The 24,813-nt window shown below is 55.0% G+C and overlaps 1 protein-coding gene across 7 annotated transcripts in view; it reads left to right on the top strand.

The window, feature by feature from the left end:
• IKBKG (inhibitor of nuclear factor kappa B kinase regulatory subunit gamma) overlaps positions 1–24,256 on the top strand; it is a 29,244-nt gene extending 4,988 nt beyond the window's left edge. The window contains exons 1-11 of one of the 7 annotated variants that reach the window (XM_027053289.2): positions 221–373; positions 4,030–4,231; positions 6,926–7,137; positions 12,176–12,294; positions 14,242–14,394; positions 14,945–15,041; positions 16,128–16,271; positions 16,511–16,653; positions 16,863–16,924; positions 17,124–17,300; positions 18,951–20,385. In XM_027053289.2, coding sequence (XP_026909090.1) covers positions 4,045–4,231; positions 6,926–7,137; positions 12,176–12,294; positions 14,242–14,394; positions 14,945–15,041; positions 16,128–16,271; positions 16,511–16,653; positions 16,863–16,924; positions 17,124–17,266 — 1,260 coding nt within the window. In that variant the 5' untranslated portion in view covers positions 221–373; positions 4,030–4,044 and the 3' untranslated portion in view covers positions 17,267–17,300; positions 18,951–20,385. Of the gene's footprint in view, positions 1–219; positions 374–4,029; positions 4,232–6,925; positions 7,138–12,175; positions 12,295–14,241; positions 14,395–14,944; positions 15,042–16,127; positions 16,272–16,449; positions 16,654–16,862; positions 16,931–17,123; positions 17,937–18,950; positions 20,386–23,683 lie in introns of those variants that run through there. The other 6 variants (XR_008289935.1, XM_053201896.1, XM_027053287.2 and 3 more) reach the window with 6 other exon arrangements.
• Positions 24,257–24,813: the final 557 nt, after the last annotated feature.

Genomic DNA, 24,813 nt, shown 5'->3' on the forward strand with positions numbered 1-24,813 from the left:
GCGGCCCACCGCCTGGAGGCTGGAGACCCCTGCCCGAGAGACGAGGGTGAGAGTGGGTCGCGATGCTCCGAAAAGCACCAGGTGCTGCATATCACTGGGAGCGTCCTGTGGGCCGGCGAAGGCTGACGGGCTCGGGTTCCCCTCGGGAGCAGCCTCTGCCACATCTCTGCCGGCTCCTGGGTGGGGGCGGGGCTTGCGTGTTTTACTTCCGGATCTCACAGCTACGACACCGGAAGCCGGAAGTGTGAATTTCGGCAGCGGGAGAAGGAAAAGGTGACCGCAGAACCCGGACTTTCTCGGAGCGCCGGGGCCCGAGGAGTGCTCGCGGCTCGCTGTTCCTGCGCTTCTCACGTCGGACCGTCTCTGCTGACAGGTGTGGTCGTCTTCTCGAAGACAGGGTACTTTCGGTGGGCGTTCCGCTGTCTCCAAGACTCCCCCGGACATCCAGGCTTCCCCTTCCTTTTGGGCCTGGCCCATTTCTGCTGCCTGCTTGTAGCGCACCGGCCGCGGCCGGCAGATGCAGGGGCCGGGTTACCTTGCTGGCGAGCGGGACTGTTTCCGTCCTCCGCCACCGCTGCGGAGTCTGACCACACCCCTGCTTTGTGGATGACTCTTCTAGTTCCGAGACATTTTCTGTTCATTAAACTTGACTGCATTGGAGGTTAAGTCCTTTAAAAAGGCTTCAAATATAGTTTGGCAGCTACGTGTCTTCATGTGCCTCGCTTTGCAAAACGATTAATGTCTACCCGACCTCAAACCGTTTCTGTGACTTGGGGATGGATGAGCCATCCTGGCGTGTTCAAGGAATGGCAAGGAGGCCACTGTAGCTGGAGTAGAGTGTGTGAGGGGAGAATACTTGGAGAAGAAGCAATGAGGGACCAGACAGTTGAGGGCTTTGCAGGCCGTTTTAGGGACCTTGGCTTTTACACGGAGGGCAATGAGGAACTGGTAGGGAACAGAGTAGAGGAGGGACGTGATCAGAATTACCTGTTAGGCCAGTCTGCCCCTGTGGGGAGAACAAATTATAGGAGACAAGAGGTAGGAGCAGGGTGACCTTTTAGGAGGTTATCGCAGTAATCCAGATGAGAGATGGTGGTGCTTTGAACATTTTATTATGAAAAAGTCCAAAGATGTACAAAAGTAGAAAGAATAGAATAGTAAACCCCATGTACTCATCTCCCAGCTTTGACAGTTGTCAACTCATGGCTACTTTTGTTTAAAAATTGTTTTTACATTTATTTATTTTTGAGAGACAGAGACAGGGCACAAGTGGGGGAGGGGCAGAGAGAGAATGAGACACAGAATCCGAAGCAGACTCCAGGCTCTGAGCTGTCAGCACAGAGCCCGACGCGGGGCTCGAACTCACAAACCACGAGATCATGACCTGAGCTGAAGTTGGATGCTCATCGGACTGAGCCACCCAGGCGCCCCAGGGCTACTTTTGTTTAATTTATGCTTCTAACACGCATCTCTTGTTATTATTATTTTCAATAGTGGGTTTGGGACATAATTCTCATACCACCCAATTCACCCATTTAAAGTGTACAGCTCCCTGGTTTGTAGTATATCCAGAGTTGTGCAACCATCACCACTATCTCATTCCAGAATATTTTCATGACTCCAAAAAAACCCTGCACCTCGTAAGCATCACCACTATCTCATTCCGGAACATTTTCATGACTCCAAAAAAACCCCGCACCTCGTTAGCTATCACCTTCATTACCCCCTATCTCTCAGTTTTTAAGCATCCACCAATCATTCTGTCTCTATGGGTTTGCGTGTTCTGGACATTTCCCATAAATGTAATCACACAATATGTTGTCTCTTGTGAGTTGCTTCTTTTAGTGTTATGCATGTAAGACTGGTCCATTTTTTGGCATGAGAATGTGCTGGACTTTTACTCATCAGTTGATGGACTTTTGGGTCATTTTCACTCTTTGGCCATTGTGAGTAATGCTGCTGTGAGCATTTGCGTGTGTGCATGTGTTTTTGTTTCTGCCGGGGAGATAGGTACCTAGTAGCAAATTCCAGACGCTGTATAATTTCACTTCTAAGTATTTCAGTATGCATCTCTAAGAAAGGATTAAAAAAACATGAACCAAATAGCACCATGACACCTAAAATAGTATTAATTGCTCACTGTCATCAAATAGATTCTGGGATACGTTTTGACAGGGTTTCCTGATGCGTTGGACGTGAGCCGAGAGACACAGGAGTCCAGAGGGACTCCAAGGTTTCTGTGCTGGTAGCTGGAGGACGGATTTGCCATCCGCCGACAATAAGGAGGGCTGTGGGGCGGGGACTGGCTTTTGGGGGCCGTCAGGAGTGCAATTTTAAGGTTAGTTTTGAGAACACTACTAGATATCCAAGTGGAGATGCTGGGTTTGGGCATCGTCAGCAAGAGGATGGGGGTTAAAACTGAGAGGCTGAATGAACTCTGTATTGGGGTGACCGATGTTAGAGAAGAGACCCCGGAACAGAGCTCTGGGGCACCACAACATGATAGGGTGGCTTGGTGAGGAGGATCCAGTGAAAGAGCCTGAGCAGGAGCAGCCAGTGAGGTAGGAGAACCAGGAGAGTGCGCTTTTCTGGAAGCTGAGGGAAGGACTGGTGGCTCATCACATCCTGTGGATGGATGGTTCAGTGGGGCGTTCAGGGGAGCATTATCAGCGTAATAGTTTATTCAGCGTTAAAGCCGTCCTCTCTGAGTGCAGGCCTGCTCCTGGAAGCTTGTGTTGGGATTGGCTTCCTCCTCCAGGTAGTCAGTCTTCTTGGGTGGACTTTATAAGGGCTCCAGGCTGGTGCTGCCCCACATTGCCGACTAGTCCACGGGGGAGTGCGCGCAGCTCAGCCTGCTCTCTTAGGCTGCGAGTCCAGCTCCCACTTTCAGAGCCCTCAGTGCGCAGCAGACACTGGATGTCCCATTCTAGCCCTCAGCTCCAGGGAACACTCATGTGGTTCTGAGCAGTGTCCTTGAAGCTCCCCTTACTCGGCAGATTAATTTCCTAGAGCTGCTGTGAGAGATGACCACAAGCCGAGTGGCTAAGGTAACACGTTTATCCTCTCCCAGCTCTGGAGGCCAGAACTCTGGAATTAAGGAGTCTGCAGGACCACGCTCCCCCCGCAGGCTCTAGGGGACGACCCGTCTTGCCTCTTCCAGGCATTCCTTGGCTCTTGGCCACATAACTCTCTGCCTTTGTTGTGACGTTGTCTTCTCTGTGTCTGTGTCTCTCCTTTTCTGTCTCTTATAAGGAGATTTGTCATTGGACTTAAGGCCACTCTAATCCAGGATGATCTCATCTCAAGATCCTTCACTTACTTACACCTGCAAAAAGCCCCTTTTCCAAATAAGGTCAGAACATGGACATATCTTGCTGGGGGCCATCATTCAACCCACTACACTAGGTAAGGGGCCAAAACCCTTCACTCCTGCTCGGAGGTGTATGTAGCAGGTAGGATTCACAGCACACTGATACCTCCCTACAAAAATAATTCTCTCCCTAATTTCCACTCTCTGGGGAATTTTTTTTTAAGTTTATTTATTTTGAGAGAGAGAGAGAACGTGCGTGCGCAGGAGGGGGCAGAGAGAGAGAGGGGGAGAGACTCCTAGGCAGGCTCCATGCTGTAAACATGGAGCCTGACACGAGGCTCAAACTATTGAACCTCGAGATCATGACCCGAGGTGAAATCAAGAGTCTGACGCTCAACTGAGCCACCCAGGCACCCCTAAATTCTTAATTTCAGTTTACAGCCTGGAGATAGGTGCCAGACAGAGTTTATAACAAGTGCTGAGCCATACATAGCCTTTCTAATCCCACATATGGGCCTGCACCTCCCTTTGGAACGAAAGTATATCCCCCGTTTAGACTGAAAAGCCCATTTTAGCATCCTATTACACTTGACACAGTGCCTGGCATTCTGCTTAAAGTGTGGCCTTGGAACTCCTGCACAGACTGCACTCCCTGTCCTTCAAGGTAAGAGAATTCGGCGAGGGTCTCATGTGACACCTCTGCTGCCTTGCTCTTCCAGACCCTGACTTGTTGGATGAGCAGGCCCCCCTGGAAGAGTCAGCTGTGTGAGATGGTGCAGCCCAGCGGCGGCCCGGCAGGGGACCAGGACGTGCTGGGTGAAGAGTCTTCTCTGGGGAAGCCAGCTATGCCCCACCTACCTTCTGAGCAGGGCACTCCTGAGACCTTCCAACGCTGTGTGGAGGAGAATCAAGAGCTCCGAGGTGAGGAAGATAGCAGGTGTGCAGAGTAAAACGTCAGAGGTCCCAGCCCTGTTGGTGGGGGAGGCTTACTCCCCTCACTGGTGCCTCTGCTTTTACTGGGTCTGGGGTGGGAATACACCTGAGAGCCAGCTAGTGATTCAAACTCAGCCACCCTCCCTTTTTGTTTGAGGAGGGAATTCCCTGGAAATGGACTCTGAGGTATAGATTAATGTGCAGGAGGTTTATTTAGAGTGCGCCTACACAGGACCACTCTTGGGGAAGGGAAGGGAAGAAGCAGGGGTGGGCACGGGGAGAAGCTGGACAGCAGTGCAGGCCGACCCTACCGGGAGCTCTGGAACCGGAGCCACCGTTCTGAGTTGCCCCATTTGGGCCAACGGGGCCAGACTTTTCTGCCTCCTCCTGATCCATCATGAAGCACTGGCTATCCTGGGAGTAGCCGGGAGGCTCCCAGGAAGGGGGCGTGGCCTGTTCCGGGAAGGGCCTGCAGGCAGCTTTGGGAGGGGGCGCAGCCTGCCTTGGGAAGGGCCTGAGGGCTGCTTTGGGAAGGGGGCGTGGCCTGCCCTGGGAAGGGCCTGCGGGCTGCTTTGGGAAAGGGGATTTCTGGTTCAGCTTGTCGGGGCGTGACCACAGGCCCGGTGGTGGCTCCTGGAACCTGGAACCAGTTCCTGTCTGTCTTCGTCACCGCCCCCACCCGCTCATCTGCTCATCTGCCGCGTCCTCACTGGTATTGTGCGGCAGCTTCTCCAGGTCCCAGGGGCCTGCACCTTGCCTCTCAGGCAGGGTGGCCGCCCTTGGGAAGGGGCACATTGCTGCCTGGCGTGTGACAGTACCCTACCCCTGCTCCCTGCCTTGTAATCACGCTTAGCCATCTAGGGGCTGTCCTGGTCACTGCATAGTATCGAGCAGCATCCCTAGCATCTACCCCTAGATGCCAATAGCACTCCTCCAGTTATCACAACAAACAGTGTCCTTAATGTTGTCAAATGCCTTGCTATGTTGGGGTCACATAGAGCTGGTGGCCAGGTTGGGGGCAGGGAGACAGCTCACCTTCCACAGCTACATGTGTGGCCTCTGCTGGTCCCCAGCAGGGTGCTCTGGCAAGATGAACTTGGGGTGACAGTTTGTCAGGCTGGGTGTAGAGAGATTATGGCACCACCAGCTCCCCACCCAGGGAGCTCAGGCTGTAGTAGCAGGTAGAGACCTTGAAGCTGCATGGATTGCTTCTGTGCATCTGACCCACGGTTGTTCAGTGTGTTGGCTCCACACAGCATCGGCTCTGCACATTCCTGTTAAATGGGTGCTCTGTGTCAGGTCCTGGGTCAAACCGCCAGGGCCCTGAAGGTGTCTGCTCCCCAACAATGCCCATGATTGTGTCTAAGGAGGAGGGGGCAGGGAGAGGACACAGACTTCTCTTGGAATGTGTATGTGTGTGGGGGAAAATGTCATGGAGGAAATTGCATTAAGCTAGTGTAGGAGTGCATTTATGTGACATGTGCAAGAGGGGTGAATCCAGAGAGAGGAACAGATAAGTGGATGCCAGAGGCTAGGGGCCAGGGGAAGTGACTGCCAGTGGGTATGGGCTTTTTGGGGGTGGTGGTGGAAATGTTCTAGAGGTAGCTAGAGGTGATGGGTGCATAGGTTTGTGAATACGTGAAAGCCACTCAATTACTGTATACTTTAAAATAGTTAAAATGATTAATTTGATGTTACGTGAGTTTTACCTCAGTAGAAAAAGAAGTCGCATATGAGTTGAGCCTTAGGTGGGGAACCGAGCAGGATTACAACAGGTGGAGTCGGGCGAGTGAAGCTGGAAGCCCTGCAGGGGAGAAGTCACATGGGGACGGGAGAGTGCAGAAGGTGACTCTGGAGCCGGGCTCCAAAGCCACTGTAGTTTGAGTGAAAGAATGTTCCGTCAGGTCAAGGGTTTTGACCAGAGGGTGACGTGAAGCTATTGCCTGTTCCTATCTTATATGGTTCTGTAGTTGCTAGAACCTTCACGTGTCACTGATCGGTTTTGTCAACGCTCGATGGTCCTCTGCTGCCTGGGGTGTCCTTGGGTGTGTGGCTCTCCTTTCCTCAGCCTCTGCTGACTGTCTGGCCTTTGCACACGCTCATCCTTTGGCCTGGTGAGAGGGGTACTGGCTGTCTCCTGTGTGTTTATTGTGCCCTGGGCACTTTGCTTTTTCATTTAACCCTCCGCGTCCTATGAGGTGGGTGCGATTATCCCCGTTGAACAGGCACACGAGGACGGTAAAGCTCAGGGAGGCCACCTGCAAACCTGGCGCTCCCAGGCCGCAGCCAGTGATGGCACAGGGAGTTTCCCCTGGTGGCCTTCCCGGAGTCTGCAGGCAGGGTAGGATTTCCCTCGACCGAAGACAGTGACTGAGCGCCCCAGGGCAGGCAGGCGTGCCTCTGACCCGGCCACAGTACAGATGGCCAGAATGAATTCGAGTCACTTACAAAGAGAGTGCCATTTGGCACACACTTTTGAGTGAAGCTGATGTGTTTGGAGAAATTTAGGTGCTGGACGTCGGCGTAATTGATGCTGAAAGTGTTACGTAAAATAAAAGGAACCATCTCAAAGCCATGTCTGTGTAAGAGGCCGCATGTGGGGAGGGTGCCGTGATGGGCCCAGGTAGGGGCTGGTGGGGCGCCCACCGGGTCTCACCTCTCTGCTCTCTCCTCTGCCGCCAGATGCCATCCGGCAGAGCAACCAGATGCTTCGGGAGCGCTGTGAGGAGCTGCAGCGTTTCCAAGGCAGCCAGAGGAAGGAGAAGGAGTTCCTCATGCAGAAATTCCAGGAAGCCAGGAAACTGGTGGAGAGACTGAGCCTGGAGAAGCTCGACCTGAGGAGACAGAGGGAGCAGGCCCTGCAGGAGGTGGAACATCTGAAGAGATGCCAAAAGGTAGTCAGAGGGGCAGGGTGGGTCCTTCCCCGGAGCCGGCCGGCCGCGGCTGCCGGCCACCTGTGACACCAGCCGCCTGCATTCTGCAAACCGCAGGGACGCCAGCATTCCCAGAGGGCAGCTGGGGTCACGGGTCCCCGAGAGCACCCTCGGGCTCGGTGCTGCACTAGGAGGGCCACGGAACTCAGCAGAGCCGTCCTACTCGTGGTTACGGCCGTTATAATGGCTGCTTACAGTGAGAGGATACAGGGGGGAGTCAGCAAGGACCAAAGGGGCGTAGGGCGGGGTCCGGGACAGACCGGGGGCGGGCTTCCGGGTCCCTAGCCAGGGGGGTCGTGGGGCAGTGCGGTCCGACCCGCGGTGACGCGTGACGACGCGCGTAGGATGCCGCCACCGGGGAAGCTTCCCTGAGCGCCGGCGTCCGGGGACTTCAGTGGGGGTCGGTCCTGTGGGCCCGGGGCTCCCGCGTGGCTGACCTCAGATTCTCAGTCTCTGCCCCGCAGACGTGAAGCCGGGGCCCCACCAGGAATCACGCTGTCGGCGCAGATGGCCTGGCAGGGCCCTCAGGGAAGTGTGCCGGGTTCCTGGAGCCGCCATAACAAAGGGCCACAGACTGGGTGGCTCTAAGAAACAAATGTACTGCCTCCCGGTCCTGGAGGCCAGAAGTGCAAGAGCAAGGTCTGGGCGGGACGGGTGCCTCCCGGAGGCCGCGAGGGGGAACCTGGGCCAGGCTGCTTTCCCCACCTTGGCTTATGGCTGTGATGGTTGGCCTCCCGTGGCCTGTGGACGCAGCGCTCCACCTCTGTCTCCGTGGTCACCTCGCCTTCTCCCCATGTCCGTGTGTCTCTCCTCCCCCTCTTATGAAGACACCAGGGTCAGAGAGAAATACAGCTGGACGGTAATTGCAGCGGTGAGAACGGGTTTTATTTGGTAATTACTGACAGCAGGGGATGAGCTGAGCTCCACTGTGATTTGCAGAGGTGACTGTTGACATAAAGAGTGATGGGGATGGAGGGGCAGTGATCCGGGGCTCAAGTGAAAACTCACAAAGGGGCCATCGGTGTAGATACATGAGGCTAGCTGGCAGTTACGGAAGTTAGCATTCTGTCCCGCACAGAGCCTGGGAATGGTTTTCAAGCCCTTGAGAAAGTGTCCCGGGTTGTGGGAGGTGTGCAGATGTTCCAAAGGGACAGAGGAAGGCTTCACATTAGGGAGGCCTCTTAGTAAATGCTCTAAGTGAGCGGAGGTGGGGGCCTAGGTCTGGTGATGGCTAGAACAGGCAATTTTGGCAGCGCTGAGCTTTCCTAGATCGGCTCTGAGTGCAGGGCTTCGGATGGAGTCAAAGTCATTTTGTGCTGACATCTTTTGTAGTTCTCAACAGTCATCGGGTCTCCCTCCCCCACCTCCTCCAGTACGGCTTCATCTTAACTTGATTGCATCTGTGAATCAGGTCCCATTCATAGGTTCTGCGGGTTAGGATGTGGACCTATCTTTTGGGGGCTGCCATTCAGCCCATTACAGCCTCGGACAGATGGACTCACTGCTCTTTACTAAGTGCCTTCAGGGCCTCTGTCCGTGCAGCCCTGGGAGCCCCCACCGGCCGGCCCCGGCTCCCGTGACAGGGTGCTGGTTTCCCGGCAGGGGCCAGGACCCCTGCGGTAGCCCTGTTTCTCCGCTGACAAGCCTGTCAGCTCTGAAAAGCATTTTCTCTCCCAGTTGAAAATTCAGGTCGCCCCTGACTGAGCAGCCTCACCCAAGGTGGGCATCTCAGAGAAGCTCTTGTCCATTGAGCAGAGCAAAAACCTGGGCACAGCCCGAGTGCCCGTCACTGGAGAAGCCAGTAGAACAATACGTTGGCATTTTTTAACGGTTTTGCTGAGATAAAATTCACACGCCATACCCTTTTGAAGTATAGAATCCAGTGATATTTTGGGCGTATTTGTAGACTTGTAGAACCATTGCCACTAGTTCCAAAACATTTTCCTCCTCCCCAGCCTCGCGCTCCCCTCCAGAAGAAACCCCACCCCCGTTAGCAGTCACTCCCCACCCTCTCCCCAGCCCCTGGCACTCCCTGGTCTGCTTTCTGTCTGTGGGTGTGCCTGTGCCGGACCTCACATGCCAGTGGGACCATCCAGCATGTGCCCCTCACCTCTGGCTTCCTCCACTCTGCATGGTGTTTTTGAGGCTCATCCACGTTGCAGCGTGAGTGCGTGCGTGCTGTTCCTTTCATGCCGGGTGATATCCTGGCGTACGCAGATACCACAGTTTGTTTTCCCGTTCATCAGTTCACGGACATTTGGCTCATTTCCACTCTTTAGCTGTTGTGAGTAATGCTGCTGTGTGTTTATTTTTTATTTTAAGTTTTATCTCCTTAATCTCTGTATCCAACGTGGGGCTCCAACTCACGACCTCCCACTGAGCCAGTCAGGCGCCCCCGGTAATGCTGCCATGAACATTTGGGGGTGGACATGTGTTTCCGTTATCGGGTACATACCTAGTGGCTCCCCCGTTAGTTTGAAGCAAGTTCTAGACGCTGTGTGCTTTCATCCGTGAATATTTCAGTATGCGTCTGTGAGAGAGGGCTTCGAAAAGACATAACCACAATACCACGGTCCTGCCCGGAACAGTCAACGTTAATCGCTCAGTATCATCAAATAGATCCGGGATATATTTTGACAGGGTTTCCTGATGCGTTGGATGTGAGCCGTGAGACACAGGAGTCCAGGGGACTCCAAGGTTTCTGTGCTGGTAGCTGGAGGATGGATTTGCCATCTGCCGACAATAAGGAGGGCTGTGGGGGGAACTGGTTTTTGGGGGCCATCAGGAGTGCAGATTAAGAGAGGTTCATCTTGAGAACACTACTAGATACCCAAGTGGAGATGCCAATGTGACAGGCCAGGTGGTGTGGGGAATTTGCACTGTTCAATGGGGAGACCTTCACTGAGGTGTCTTCTAGTAAGGACCAGAACACAGTGAGGGGCTGGGCCGCATGGGTATCTGGGGAGAGCATGTTTTGTGGCGGGTGGGGGGGGGGAGCATGTGCAAAGGTCCTGAGGCAGGGGCATGCCTGTCCTTTTCAGGGACCATCCGAGAGGCAAACATGACTGAGGCTGTGTGGAAGTGGCTGAGGAGTGGGTGGGAGAGTCATGGTAGGGGCTGGTTTTGTGGGCTTTGTGGGGCCAATGGAAGGATTTGGGCTTTGACCCGAGTGTGACAGGGACTGTGGGGGCTTCTGTGCTAGTGTGAGACATTATTTGGTTTCATGTAGATTGTAGAGTGTAGGGGGGGACTGTTATGGGTTGAATTGTGTTCCCCCAAAACAAATGTCCACATCCTACACTCTTTACGTCAGAATGCGATATTATTTGAAAATAGGGTCTTTGCAGAAGTAGTAAAGTTAGAGGTGCCTGGGTGGCTCAGGCTGTCAAGTGTCCGACTGATTTCAGCTTAGGTCGTGATCTCACCATTTGTGGGATCGAGCCCCACATCGGGCTCTGTGCTGACAGCAAGGAACCAGCTTGGGAGTCTCTCTTTCCCTCTAACTGCCCCTCCCCTGCTTGCACATACATGTTCTCTCTCTCTCTCAAAATAAATAAATTAAAAAAAAGGGGGGGGCGCCTGGATCGCTCAGTCAGATGAGCATCCAACTTCAGCTCAGGTCATGATCTTGCGGTTCGTGAGTTTGAGCCCCGTGTCGGGCTCTGTGCTGACAGCTCAGAGCCTGGAGCCTGCTTCAGATTCTGTGTCTCTCTCTCTGCCCCTCCCCTGCTCACGCTCTGACTCACTCTGTCTCTCAAAAATAAAAGTTAAAGAGAGTTTTCATAAAAAAGAGAAATAATAGCTAGGATGTGGTCATGCTGGATCAGGATGGGTCTGTCCAAACACACACAGGGAAGATGGCCACGAGATGACAGAAGTAGAGATTGGGGCAAAGCATCTATGGGCCAAGGAGCGCTGGTGGCCTCTGAGGCCAGGACGGAGGCCCGGCGCAGATTTTCCTGCAGAGCCCCCAAAAGGCAGCAACCCTGCCCGCTCCTTGCTCTTGGACTTCTGGACTCCAGAACTGGGAGGCAGTAAATTCCTGCTGTCGTAAGCCCCCTGCTTTGTGATTCTTTAGAGAAGACCCAGGAGACTGACTCCTACAGGTGCGGGAGCGGAGGAGGAGGCCAGGTGGACGCCATCGCAGCCCCTGGCGAGGGCCTTGAGTGGGGTGGGCGCTAGCCGATGGGGTCTGCTGATGGGCACAGATATGGACCCGTGGGGCAGGTGGTTGGACAGCCGGGCCGGGCTCATGGGAGGAGTCTGTCCTGTTAGCCTGCAGGGGGACAGCAGGCCTGCAGACCAGCCCCAGGTATGTATATGCAGAAAGCCGGGGGTTTGGGCCACAGTCCCTGCAGAGAAGGGAAGGAGCATTGGTGTGGTGCCCGCACAGAAGCCCAGGGTGGGGGTACAGAGGACAGGAGTGTTATTCGCTATGCAGGGTTCGGGATGCCCAGGCCAACCCTGGGCTTGAGTGGCTTGAGGTTGCAGGGGACCTGGGGTGGACAGTTGGATGAGGGAGGATGAGCCTCAGGGCATATGAACGGCTCTTGAGTTTTGTCACTGGCCAGGTCTTCTGGAAACACATCAGTCCGTCTCAGCGCTCCTTCTGGCAGCCTCAGCCTGTGGGTGGAGCGTGTATTTTGACGCTGTCTTTAGGTCTCCCCTCCGTTGGCGGCAAGTCTCAGAGGCTGAGAGATTCCCACTCGGCTCCGTCCTCGCAGCCTGTTCGCCAGCCTCATGAAACTCGAGGCAGCTCCATGCTACCGTCCATGGGGATGAGGAGGGGCTTGGGGGTGTGGGGTCCCAGGAGACTTGCCTTGTTGGGGTTGGGAAGCTTCTGGAGGTGAGAGGCCAGATGAGTGGTGGCACTGGGGGCAGGAGAGAAGCCCTTAGGTGATGTCTCAGTGCCTGCAGGCTGCCCTGCGGCTCAGGGGCGCTGGGGGTGGGCAGCTGGCAAGAAAGCATCACTAATGGGAAGTGGCTTTTTTTCACACAGCAGTTGGCTGAGGACAAGGCGTCAGTGAAAGCCCAGGTGACGTCCTTGCTGGGGGAGCTCCAAGAGAGCCAGAGTCGCTTGGAGGCCGCCATCAAAGAGCGACAGGCTTTGGAGGGCAGGTGAGTGGGAAGGGAGAGCCTGCCAGGGGCTGCTGTCGCGGTGCCTGAGAAGAGTGAGGCACCTTTGGGGCCTCTGGGGGGGGGGGGTTCCTCTGGGAGAGAATCGACTGGAAAATGTGGAGTGTGAGCACACAGGGGCTTGGAGAATCTGGAGCCCAGCGGTGCTTTGGGGCTCCCTGACCTTTTGCTGGATCATTTCCTTAGGGAGCATTTTGGGGGGACCCTAGGAGCACACCCGTGATCCACAGTTATCCTCTAGAAGTACTCCGTGCTCTCACAGCTGAGGTTATTACAGGGAGAGGGCACACAGCAGGACCCGTGAGGACAGAAGACACAGGTCGGGGTGAAGGACTCCACGCCTTGGGCTCCCTCCCCGCCTTCCGTGGGGGGCCGGCTGAGTGCTCTCCCTTCTCCAGCAGTGACAGATACATCCCTACCCACTCAAGACTCAGTAGCAGGGGTCTTATTGGACGCTGGTCACCTGGGCCCCCTCTGCCGGGCACACAGCAAACTCCCTGCCCCCTAGCAAAGCAGGTGCTATGAATAAACCAGCCAGTCGTGCGAACAGTCCAGGCGCAGGGACCACCCTTGTCAGTAGGCAAAGTGTCATGTCGTTTCAGGGACCCGCACCAGCCCATTGCCCGGGTGCCACCAGAGGGCTGACTTGGCAAGTGGCTCTGCTAATGTGAGTGGCCTGCCGGTTGCTCTTTTCTGCAGAGGGCTTCCTATAGTGGGGTCATTGGGTCAGGGGGCACAGGTGTCCCCCCCCCCCACCGCACTCTCATGCCACCCAGGTGCTGCCGTCCAGAAAGAAAGATGGGTCCCCCTGACAGCGGGTCCAGCTCTCCCGGTGCAGGAGGTGATTGGGGTGCACTGGGCGGTGGCAAAGACGCCTTCCTGAAGGCGCTGAGGGGAGCAGACCCGAGTTTTCCAGTATCAGAGTGAGGTGAGAGACCACGTGAACGTGCTTCCATCCAGAAAGCCGACCGTGAGTGAGGAAAGGCATCAGAAGGCCGAGCTTGGTGGCCTCTGGCTCGTCATGTTCTGGTATTTTCCCCGGTGGACTCTTCTGTACGTCTAGTTTTCTAAAATCACGTGTATCACCTGTAGGACAATTTGGTGTCCTTTCTGCCTGTCTTTTTCTGTGTACATAAAGGAAACAGCTAGAGACAACTTTGGTCGGTTAACGACCCCGCATGAATGTTTACTTCAGCAATTCTGGGCTGTTGAGCAACGTCCTTTCGTGTCCCTCCTGATGTGGTCTGGCACTCAAATGCTGAGCTGGACAGCGTGGACATGGCCTCGCTCGCACCTAGGGTTTCCCACGTGGCCATTTTAAGAGCTGCAGACTTCATACACTTCTGTGCCCTGGGCAAGACAGATCACAGAGGGCAGTGTGCTCCGTGCATTTGGACAGTGGTAGCAGTGACCGTCCCCGGTGGCCTCTCCCACCCAGAAGGAGCCACTGTCGCCTCCACAGACAGGACCACGTGAGGCCTTGGGCCAGCAGGATGACATGGCTGGAGCCTGGGCCTGCACATCTAGGGCGCAGTGTGGAAATGGGAGACTGGGGGCCGTGGGGTGATGTGGCTGCGAGGACAGGGGCGTGGGGTCCAGGTGAGAAGAGGCAAGCCGGGCAGGGGCGCAGCTCCACTCCAGGTGTGTGCGCCGGGGGCTCCGGCTGAGCCGTTGCGGCGGGTCAGCTGCCTCATCGCTTCTAGAACACTGAGTGGGAGGGAGAGAGCCACTCCCCTAAGCCGGCCCTGTGCGGTTGCCCCGTCTCTGATGACGGTGCTTCCACGCTGACATGGACAGCCTCCCCCTTTTCTCGCCCAGAACCGGTTCTGCATCGATGGGACGTTGTGAGTGCGCCCGCACCCGCGGGCCGCAGGGCTTCTCGGCCCGGCCGGGACCCCGCCGTGACCTCCCCCCCTTCCCCCGTGCCAGGGCCCGGGCTGCCAGTGAGCAGGCCCGGCAGCTGGAGAGCGAGCGGGAGGCCCTGCAGCAGCAGCATAGCGTGCAGGTGGACCAGCTGCGCATGCAGAGCCAGAGCGTGGAGGCCGCGCTGCGCATGGAGCGCCAGGCCGCCTCGGAGGAGAAGTGAGTGGCGCCCCACCCCCTGGACCGACAGGGGCCGGAGGGCCGTCAGCGGCTCTCTCCCCGGCGAGGAGCCCTTCGAGGGCCCGTCCCCTAGCACCGTCACACCCAGCCGGCCCACCCTCGGTCCCACGACGTCTGCTCCGCGGCCCACGTGCACACGGCGCCATTTGGCCCACGTGTCGGCAGCATCGGGCCCGGGACCCCGGGAGGCTTTCTTGGCGTGCCTCTGAGTCTCCTTGCACCCAGGCCAGTCCTCCCGCCTTTCTGTGTTTTTTGGGACGCTGACTCTTTCGAAGAGCACAGGCGGTTCCACAGTGTTGCAGACGTTCCTTCTCTTATTTTTAAAAATGTTAGCTTTAAGAAAAAAGGATGCTGAGCATTTAGTGAAGCCTGCCTCAGAGCTGACGGCCTTCCAGGCCCGGAGGCACCCTGGCCACCCCCTTTCTGGTGTGTGGACGTGACAAGAAGGACGGGGGTGGAGTGGGAGGCACAGAAGCCTGTGGCTGAGCCAGGACGAGGTGTTTCTCTAGCAAAAGCTCCTTTTCCTTAGGCGGAAGCTGGCGCAGCTACAGGTGGCCTATCACCAGCTCTTCCAGGAGTACGACAGCCACATCAAGAGCAGCGTGGTGAGCAGCGAGCGGAACCGAGTGAGTATGGGGGGACACGTCCCTGGGACTGTCTAGGACTCCGCCTTGCTTCCTCTCCCTGTGGCCTAGACTTGGAGCCCAGTTCCCCAAATTTAGGGACGTTGGAACTCAAGGCCCTATCTGAAGAGTTGACAGAATTGGCTTTCAGGAGGGATACCAGACTTGTCCTAGAGCTTTGTCAAGCTCGCGGTGTGACAGCCCAGGGCAGGACGTGGGGAGACGGCGATCTGTGTGCCGTGCTGTTTGCTGCCTATGGGTGACTGGGCTGGGCCTCTGGATGCTCTCTCTGTGGGCTGGGAACTTGCCTGTCTCCATGGCCAGTCGTTCCTGCCAGCCATCACCAGCTCGGCTCCTGGCTCAGATTTCTGAGAGCCAAGGTAAGCCCTGGGAATGTTTCCATCCCCCTGTTGAAGGTGGCTGGGAGCCCTCTTCTGGTTTGTTCTCATCAGATCTGTACTGGGCGCGGTTTCTAGCGAGCACATTTTGCGAAGGATGTTGTCAGATGTGAACGTACGCAGGGGAGACTTATAAGGGTCAAGCCTGAAACCGACCCTGTGAAGAACGGTTGGTTACAAAGCTGTGGCCCCTTGGTCTCCAGAAGGAAGGCTTCATGGTGTGTGTGGCTGTCCGCGTGTACGTACATGTGTGTGTTTGTAACGTGTGTGTGTGCGTGCGGGGGCGGGGGGCCTCTGTGAGGGACCAGCAGACCTTCGACCAGGGGGTGGACGGACTGATGGCTCTCAGCTTAGTGGTGGCATGTCGTGGAGCGTTCGTGCAGGAGACCCGCTCGGTGTGGAGGGGATGGCCTCAGGAGGGGGTCTGGCGGTGCCCCTTGAAGGGTTGGAGGAGGGCTGTGCAATTGGGGATTCTGGGAAAGGCACGTCGCACCGGCTGACCTCACAGTTCCCCCTCCAGCCTCTTGCCTTTCCTGGGCCCTGCATGCACCGACATCTTGTGGTTGGCATCACTCTGGCGCTGGCCGGCCTCGGTCTCTCGTTCCTCGTGATTCTTGTTACCTGGAGCGGCTGCCGGCCCCTGCCCTGGGCCAGCTCGGGCTCCGGCAGCCCCCCCCTTGCCCATTTCTAGGGACTGCAGCTGGAGGACCTGAAGCAGCAGCTGCAACAGGCCGAGGAGGCCCTGGTGGCCAAGCAGGAAGTGATTGACAAGCTGAAGGAAGAGGCCGAGCAGCACAAGATAGTGATGGAGACTGTTCCGGTGCTAAAAGCCCAGGTGAGCGCGCTCCTCTGTGGCCTGCTGGCTCCGGGACCTCGTGTCCTTTTGCTGTGGCTTCTTGGAAGCCCTTCGTGCCCCTCGTGCCTTTCCTCGACCTGTCGGTGCACGTGCGGGTGACTTTCCCTTGTGCTGTGGGCTGTGGGAGGGCAGGAGCCAGCTCTGCCTGGTCCCCCAGCACGGAGTGTCCGGTGAATGGCCGACGGATGGCAGGCGTGCCCCTCTCTTGGCTTTGCCAGGCGGACATCTACAAGGCCGACTTCCAGGCCGAGAGGCAGGCCCGGGAGAAGCTGGCCGAGAAGAAGGAGATTCTGCAGGAGCAGCTGGCCCAGCTGCAGCGGGACTACAGCCGCCTGAAGGCCAGCTGCCAGGAGTCTGCCAGGTGGGCCCCCCCCCCCCGCCCCAGGACTGGGACCCGGTGCCCTTCTCTTGCAGTGAGTGGTGAGGCAGGGCTCGTGGCTTGTCGGCCCCTCGCCTTCCGTCCGTCCCCTCTTCCCGCCCCCTCCTCCTGCCCCACCCTCCCTTCAGCCTCCTACGTAGGCCCTGGAGCTTTACTTGCCCTCGTTGATCTGGCCGTTTTTCTTTTCAAAGGATTGAAGATATGAGGAAGCGGCACGTGGAGGCCTCCCAGGCCCCCGTAGCCCCTGCCCCAGGTGAGTGAGCCGCTGGAGGGTGGGTGGAGAGGGAGGGTGCCAGCAAAAGCCCCTTACCGCCTCCCCGGACTTACTCTGTGGAGCGCACTGCCCCCTGGGGGGGCCTAATGGGGAGGGGCTGGTGGTGGTGACTCCAGGAGCCACACCCAACAGTTCTGACAGGCCTCCGTACTTTCTGCGGCTTCTCCTCTTTCTCCAGCTCACCCCTCCTTCCACCTGGCCCTGCCCAACCAGAGGAGAAGCCCCCCCGAGGAGCCGCCTGACTTCTGTTGCCCCAAGTGCCAGTATCAGGCTCCCGATATGGACACCCTGCAGATACATGTCATGGAGTGCATCGAGTAGGGCCGCCTGCTGACGAGTAGCACGGGGCCGCACGGTGCGTGCTGTCCTGCGCGCCCGGTCCTCGGTTACGGGCTGGCTGACACGGAGCGGGCCGCCTCTTTGAGCACCAAGGGCTAGCTCGAGGACCTCACGCTTCAGCTCCCCCATCTGCTGGCTTGCCTCAGTTAGGGTACCTGCGACCCCAGTTGGGCCCGATGCTCTGCTGTTTTTGTTTGTTCTGTCTGCTTGAACTGCCTGCCTCTAGGGGCTCTGTCTTTTTCCACCTCCTCTGGGGAAGTTGAGAATCAAGGCCAGGGCTCTCAGAGAGAACTTCTTAAGCCGAGATGGGCAGAAGCCCTTCCCCGTGCCTGCCCCCCCCCAAGCTCCAGCACACCGTGGCGCCAGCGCTCTCGCGGGCTGTGTGCCATTCCGTTTGGAGGCTGCACCATGCGTGATCCAAGCAGTCTGCTGCTGACAAACATTTGGGTTGTGGCCGCTCTTTTATTGTCACCGAGAATGCTACAGCAAACAGCCATGTGTATCAGTTACGCGTATTTCTGGGGCAGATTGTTAGAGGCAGTGGCATTGAGCACGTGCACACGGGGTGGGTGGTGTCAGGGTGCTGCCCCCACTTCCTCGTAGCCTTGCCCATCTGTCAGGCGTGGGGTTGTCTGTTAAGGGTGGGTTTGAGCATCTTTGTGGAGCTTGAAGGATCCTCTCCAGGTCTTCTGGTGGTAATGGCTCGTTTGTACTTTTTGCCCACTCTTCTACCGGTCATAAGCGGGATCAGCTCTCGAGTGTGGTGGACATTGCGATGATCCTCTCCTACCCTGACTTTGTACCAGCGTGCCGTGGGTCTGAACTTTGTTATCTTTCATACTCACATCTCTCCACCTGTCCTGCACCGCTTTGGGTTTGCCGTTGTGAGCAGCTCCCAGTCTGACGGGGAGCCGCTTCCCACGTGTACACTTTTCCTTTCCCTTTCCTTGCACTGCAGCGTGCTCTTGCCCTCCCTGGGCGCGTCGCTGCCCTGTGTGAGCAGTGGTGCTTGTGAAGGGAGGCCACTAGGCAGTGATTGGCAGATCGTGAACGCTGGAGCACTCCTTATCGTTGCTTTGTAAGATGCTGGATGTTTCCTTGGATGTCAAAGCCACGGGCGTTAACCCTGCAGTTGTCGGGAAAGAATGTTGGAAGTGGAGGGAGAATGTCCTACGCTCCCCGGGCCCTCCTCTGTTCTCCCCTGGCTGGGAGCGGGCTGTTGCTGAAGACAAGCCTGGCCCAGGGCTTGGGTGGCGCTTGCGGGAGCAGGGGTGCCTTTTCCATTGCCCGAAGCCCAAGTGTCTAATTGCACGTGATTATACTTTGGGAAAATGTTAAAGGCCCGGACAGGCCCCCCCCCCCCCCAACTCTCACCTGCTGCATTCAGTCCTGATCCTGCGATTTTTCTGTAAGAGCGCTTTTGGTTTGCGGGGGTGGGTATTAAATTCCCGTGGCCCCTGTGACAAGAGACCAATGTGGTGGCTTAAAACAATAGGAATTCATTCTTTTGTGGTTGTGGAAGTCAGAAGTCTGAAATCTGGGTGACAGTGACAGCAGGGGTGGGAAAATCAATTTCAGGCCTATCTCCCAGCTTCTGGTGCTTGCCTCTGTGGTTACATGGCCTCTTCTTTTTTCTGACCGTGTCATCTTTTATGTCTCTTACAAGGACACCCATCACTGGACGTAGGGCCCACCTACATCATATCCACGATGAGCTCACTTCGAGGTCGTTATCTTCATTACATCCACAGAGACTCTTTTTTCCAGATAAGGTCGTAATCACAAATTCTGGGGATTAGGACATGCATCCATCTTTTGGGCCACCATTGAGCCCAGCACAGGGCTGTCTTCTACAGCGCACAGACTAGGACAAATGGAGTTGAAGCCAGATGTCTTCAGCGCTGGTGGCTCCGTTGGGGGGGCTCCGTTCCCCGGGATGATGGTGGCTGCAGAGGCACGTGACTGGTTGGGTGTGGGGCAGGTCCTTGCAGGTGGGAATGTCGCTCTTTACGACATCGTGTGTCCAGCTGGACACTGCGCCAGGGCCGGCAGACACAGGCGGGGAGAGGAGGGGGAGGCTGCGGGACAGAGCCGAGGGAGCGGCCCGCGCCCTGGGCCCCAGCTACCATTTGGGTAGGGACGGGCTTCCTGCTTTGTCGGGGTAGCGAACACAGGCATGGGGAGCCCCTCTGTGACCGGCCCTGTCTTCTGAAAGGGAGTTGAGAGGAAGAGGATGAGACCCGGCAGTAGTGAGAGGCAGATGTTCGCATCCCGGGACCTTGCCTCGGGTTCTGGCAGCGTCACCCGCATGGCCATGCGCCCGTATGGCCACTGTACGTTAGACCCCAAGGATTGAAAGCACACCATTCACTCAGGAGTGAGGGGCTTCTGCTTTCTTCTCTGGCTTTCCTGAGATTGGGCTTCTGGAATAAGTGGTTAGATCCCTCCTGTGAGGGAAGCGGCCTGTCTACCTAATTACCGTGCCCCTTGACCCTCACAACCCTGGGTTCGGGAGACAAAGACCGAGCTAGAAGCGCATCCCGCCGAAACCCGTGTCCTTCCTTGTTGCTCACACTTGACTGTGTGGCTACGTGCTGGTCAGTGCTGAAGAGACATCCAGGTGACCAATAAAATGAGCACAGTAACAAAGCGTTTCTCCTTCACTAGTAACTAAAACACACAGTCAAACTCGACAAAAAGTGATGTCAAACTGGCAACACATGAAGACCTTGGGTGTCCTGCGGGCAAAGTGCACGGCCGGCCCCCTGCTGGGGCCTGGTTTGGCAGGCTGGAACCAGCACTTAGGAAGCAGCCTCAGCCTGCGCCACCGGAAGCGGAAGCGACAGCCAGGTGCACACAGCGACTCTGGCATCGCAGGGGCGCTCGCCGTGCCATCCTTTGTAGCTGTGCTTGGGGACTGTGTTGTGAACATCTGGCCACGTGGAACACTCTGTAGCACGTTGATGTGAAAAAGCCAGTAGACGAGATTCTGTACAGAGTGTGACCCCAATAAAAAAGTAACCGCAGCTGGTGCACACCCGGCTACCGTTTGGATGGGTGTGGGTGGTAGGATGACCGGTAATGAAGTTTCTCTTTTTAAAAAAAAATTTTTTTTAACGTTTGTTTGTTTTTGACAGAGAGAGAGAAAGAGAGAGAGAGAGAGCGAGCATGAGTGGGGGAGGGGCAGAGAGAGAGGGAGACACAGAACGGGAAGCAGGCTCCAGGCTCCGAGCTGTCAGCACAGAGCCCGATGTGGGGCTCGAACTCCCCGGGAGATCATGACCTGAGCCAAAGTCGGACGCTCAACCGACTGAGCCGCCCAGGCGCCCCTGAAGTTTTCCTTTTGTATTTAATGTGTCTTCTGAATGCCTATACTTTGCACGTAGTGAGTTGATACACAGAAAATGTATGTTACTGCAAAGTCCGCCTGGTATTAGCACTGAGGTTTTGTCTGTGCTAGTGGCTGAGAAAAGGGCACACTCACGTGACTGCCAATGAATTGTCTAAGTGACTGATTTGATGCTCCTGGGGTGTATCTGCTGGGGCTGCCGGGACAAGGCACGGCAGGCTGGGCAGCCCCGACAACAGAAACGTATTTTCTCCCGGCTCTGGAAGCCAGAAGCCCAAGATCCACGTGTTGGGAGGCTCAGTCCCTCCTGGGGGCTGTGAGGGAAGGACTGGTTCGAGGCCCGTCTCCTTGGCATGGTCTCCCCACGTGCGTGTCTGTGCGTGTCCGTCTCCAAACATCCCCTTTTCATAAGGACACGGTCCTCTTGGGTTGGGGCCTGCCCTCGTGACTTCCTGATAACTGTCCCGGCTGTAAAGACCACGTCTCCGAGTAAGGTCACATTCTGAGGTCCTAGGGGTTAGGATTGCCACATTTCTTCTTGTGGCGGGAGGACACATTTTAGCCCCTAACTCACGGGTAGCCCAGCCCCGTTTCACAGCAGGAGAGCATGCGGCCCGGCCTGCAGCAGGAGCAGGAAGCCTTCCATTGACAGCTGACCATTGATACTGCACGAAGGTGACCGGGCTGAGCTGGCTTCCTTGGCTGAGGACTAGGCCCCGCGGCAGGATACTAGTAATCCAAATGGAGCTGATGGGTTTTCCCACGTTCTCCGCTGAGCCTCGGAGAGCAGCGGAGGAGGGGACGGTGTGCTAGAGGAGGCCGCCCTGGGCCCGGCGGCTGTGTGATGGTGGGTCCATGACTTCACCTTTCCGAGCCCCAGTCTCCACATCCATAACATGAGAACCTCAAAGCTTTGCCTTCCATTAGAGTAGCCGCTGAGAGCTGGCTGTAGTTTGCCTCCTTTGCCACAACAATGGATGGAGAAGAGAAGGAGGAAATCCCATAGGACCACAAGAGCTTCTCAGCATGGCCGTGTGGCCGCCTCATGGTTTCTCTGCATTCCCCAATATTCCTTTCTCTCCTCCTCTTCTGAAGCCACTGTTAGTTTGTTCCACAAGGTATATCACCCGAGGATATATTTTCCTGTAGTAGGCTAATTATTCTTTGATGTAACAGCTGAATAGAAAGTAGCTGAGCATTATGATTTTTTTTTAAGTTACTTTGCATCTCTGGGGCTCTTGTTTATTTTTTTTTAATGTTTTATTTATTTTTGAGAGAGAGACAGAGACAGAGTACGAGCAGGGGAGGGGCAGAGAGGGAGGGAGGCAGAATCCACGAACCAGGCTCCGGGCTCTGTGCTGACAGCTCAGATGTGGGGCTTGAACCCGTGAACCAGGAGATCATGACCTGAAGTCGGACACTTAACCGAGTGAGCCTCTCAGGCACCCCTGGAGCTCTGTCTTTTAAGTACTTTAGGTAGTAAATATTATATTTACTAAATAGACATCATCAGGGTTCCACTCCCTTTCTTTTCTTTTTTTTTTCCCCCCTTTTCCTCTTTCTTTCATTTATTGGAAGTTCTTATGGAGGAAGAAAACAAATTGCCCTACGGTTTTCCTCACTAGTAATCAGCCTTCGGTATCAAAGCAAGTAAATCCAAATAGCTCTAAGTGCAGTGGACTGAGATCAGAATCCACGATGAATTTAAGTGAAGGTTGTTCAAAGTGCTCCTTTAAAACTAATTCTTGGGGCTCCCAGGTGGTTAGTCAGTTAAGTGTCTGACTCTTGACCTTGGCTCAGGTCATGATCTCAGGGTTTGTGTGTTCAAGCCCCTCAGGCTCTGCACTGATGGCATGGAACTTGCTTGGGATTCGGTCTCGCCTCTCTGCCCCTCACCTGCTTCTGTTCTCTCTCTTTTTCTCTCAAAATAAATAAATAAATTTACACCCTAATTCTTGGGGCACCTGGCTGGCTCAGCTGGTAGAGCACGTGACTCTTAATCTTGGGAGTGGTAGGTTTGAGCCCCACATTGGGTGTAGAGATTACTTAACAATAAACTCTTTTTTTTTTAAACTATTTTTTTTTTAACGTTTATTTATTTTTGAGACCGAGAGAGACAGAGCATGAACGGGGGAGGGTCAGAGAGAGGGAGACACAGAATCTGAAACAGGCTCCAGGCTCTGAGCTGTCAGCACAGAGCCCGACGCGGGGCTCGAACTCACGGACCGCAAGATCATGACCTGAGCCGAAGTCGGCCGCTTAACTGACTGAGCCACCCAGGCGCCCCAACAATAAACTCTTATTAAAAACCCTAATTCTTTTGTATCTATTATGGTGCCATTTAGGAATGATGTTTCCATTGATGTGGGAAGCAAAGACAGAAGGAATTGGCAGATAAAATTAAATTTCCTTATAACCTGCAGCCCATTGGCAAATACTTGAGGCAGGCAAAGTAAACCTTTCCTTCAGAACTCCCTACTGTCTTTTTTTAAAATACGAAATGTATTCTCAGGTTGGTTTCTATACAATACCCGTTGCTCATCCCAACAGGTGCTCTCCTCAATACCCATCACCCACCCTCACCTCCCCCCCACCCCCCATCAACCCTCAGTTTATTCTCGGTTTTTAAGAATCTCTTATGGTTTGCCTCCTTCCCTCTCTAACTTTTTTTTTCCTTCCCCTCCCCCATGGTCTTCTGTTAACTTTCTCAGGATGCACATAAGAGTGAAAACATTGGTATTTGTCTTTCTCTGTATGACTTATTTCACTTAGCATCACACTCTCCAGTTCCATCCAAGTTGCTACAAATGGCCATATTTCATTCTTTCTCATTGCCAAGTAGTATTCCATTGTGTATATAAACCACAACTTCTTTATCCATTCGTCAGTTGATGGACATTTAGGCTCTTTCCATAATTTGGCTATTGTTGAGAGTGCTGCTATGCATCAGTATTCCTGTACCCCTTGGGTACATTCCTAGCAGTGCTATTGCTGGGTCATAGGGTAGATCTATTTTTAATTTTCTGAGGAACCTCCGCACTGTTTTCCAGAGTGGCTGCACCAGTTTGCATTCCCACCAACAGTGCAAGAGGGTTCCCATTTCTCCACATCCTCGCCAGCATCTATAGTCTCCTGATTTGTTCATTTTAGCCACTCTGACCAGCGTGAGGTGGTATCTCAGTGTGGTTTTGATTTGTATTACCCTGGTGAGGGGCGACGTTGAGCATCTTTTCATGTGCCTGTTGGCCATCTGGATGTCTTCTTTAGAGAAGTGTCTATTCATGTCTTCTGCCCATTTCTTCACTGGATTATTTGTTTTTCGGGTGTGGAGTTTGGTGAGTTCTTTATAGATTTTGGATACTAGCCCTTTGCCAGATATGTCATTTGCAACTACTGTCTTAATGGTAATGCTTTGCTGGAGGGAAAATCAACCTAGTTTGACAATAGCTAGGCCTCTGGTATCCTTCTTTAGCATGTGAAAATCTCTTGGGAAACTTTCTCTTGACTTTACCTCCTCTGACTCCCAAAGATATAATCAGTCTCTCCCCAGGGTCCCAGGGCAGCTCTTCCTGCCCATGGCTCCTGTCCCCATATTTTAATAAAATCACCATTTTTGCATCAAAGATGTCTCAAGAATTCTTTCTTGGCCATTGGTCCTGAACCTCACGAACCCCAGCCATCACCCCAAACCTCATCATCCATGATCTAGGTTTTTCTTTTTTTTTGAGAGATAGGGAGAGAAAGCAAGCAAGGCAGGAGCAGAGAGAGAGAGAGAGAGAGAGAGAGAGAGAGAGAGAATCCCAAGCAGGTTTCCACGATGCCAGAGCAAAGCCTGATGTGGGGCCCGAACTCACGAACCACGAGATCATGGCCTAGGCCGAAATCAAGAGTCAGATGCTTAACCAATTGAGCCACCCAGGTGCCCCTCCATGATCTATGTTGATTGAAAGATCAATTTTTACCAGTGACTTTACATTTTACAGCAGTAAATTTTTACTTGTGGGTTTAAAGATTCAACTAGGGGCCCCTGGGTGGCTCAGTCAATTAAGTGTCTGATTTGGGCTCAGGGTATGGTCTAAAGATTCATGAGTTGAAGCCCTGCATCAGGCTTGCTGCTGTCAGTGCAGAGCCTGCTTCAGACCCTCTGTCTCCCTCTCTCTGCCCTTTCCCCGTGCTCGCT

Source organism: Acinonyx jubatus, chromosome X, assembly GCF_027475565.1.
Source record: "Acinonyx jubatus isolate Ajub_Pintada_27869175 chromosome X, VMU_Ajub_asm_v1.0, whole genome shotgun sequence".
In the NCBI taxonomy this organism is placed as follows: Eukaryota; Metazoa; Chordata; class Mammalia; order Carnivora; family Felidae; genus Acinonyx; species Acinonyx jubatus.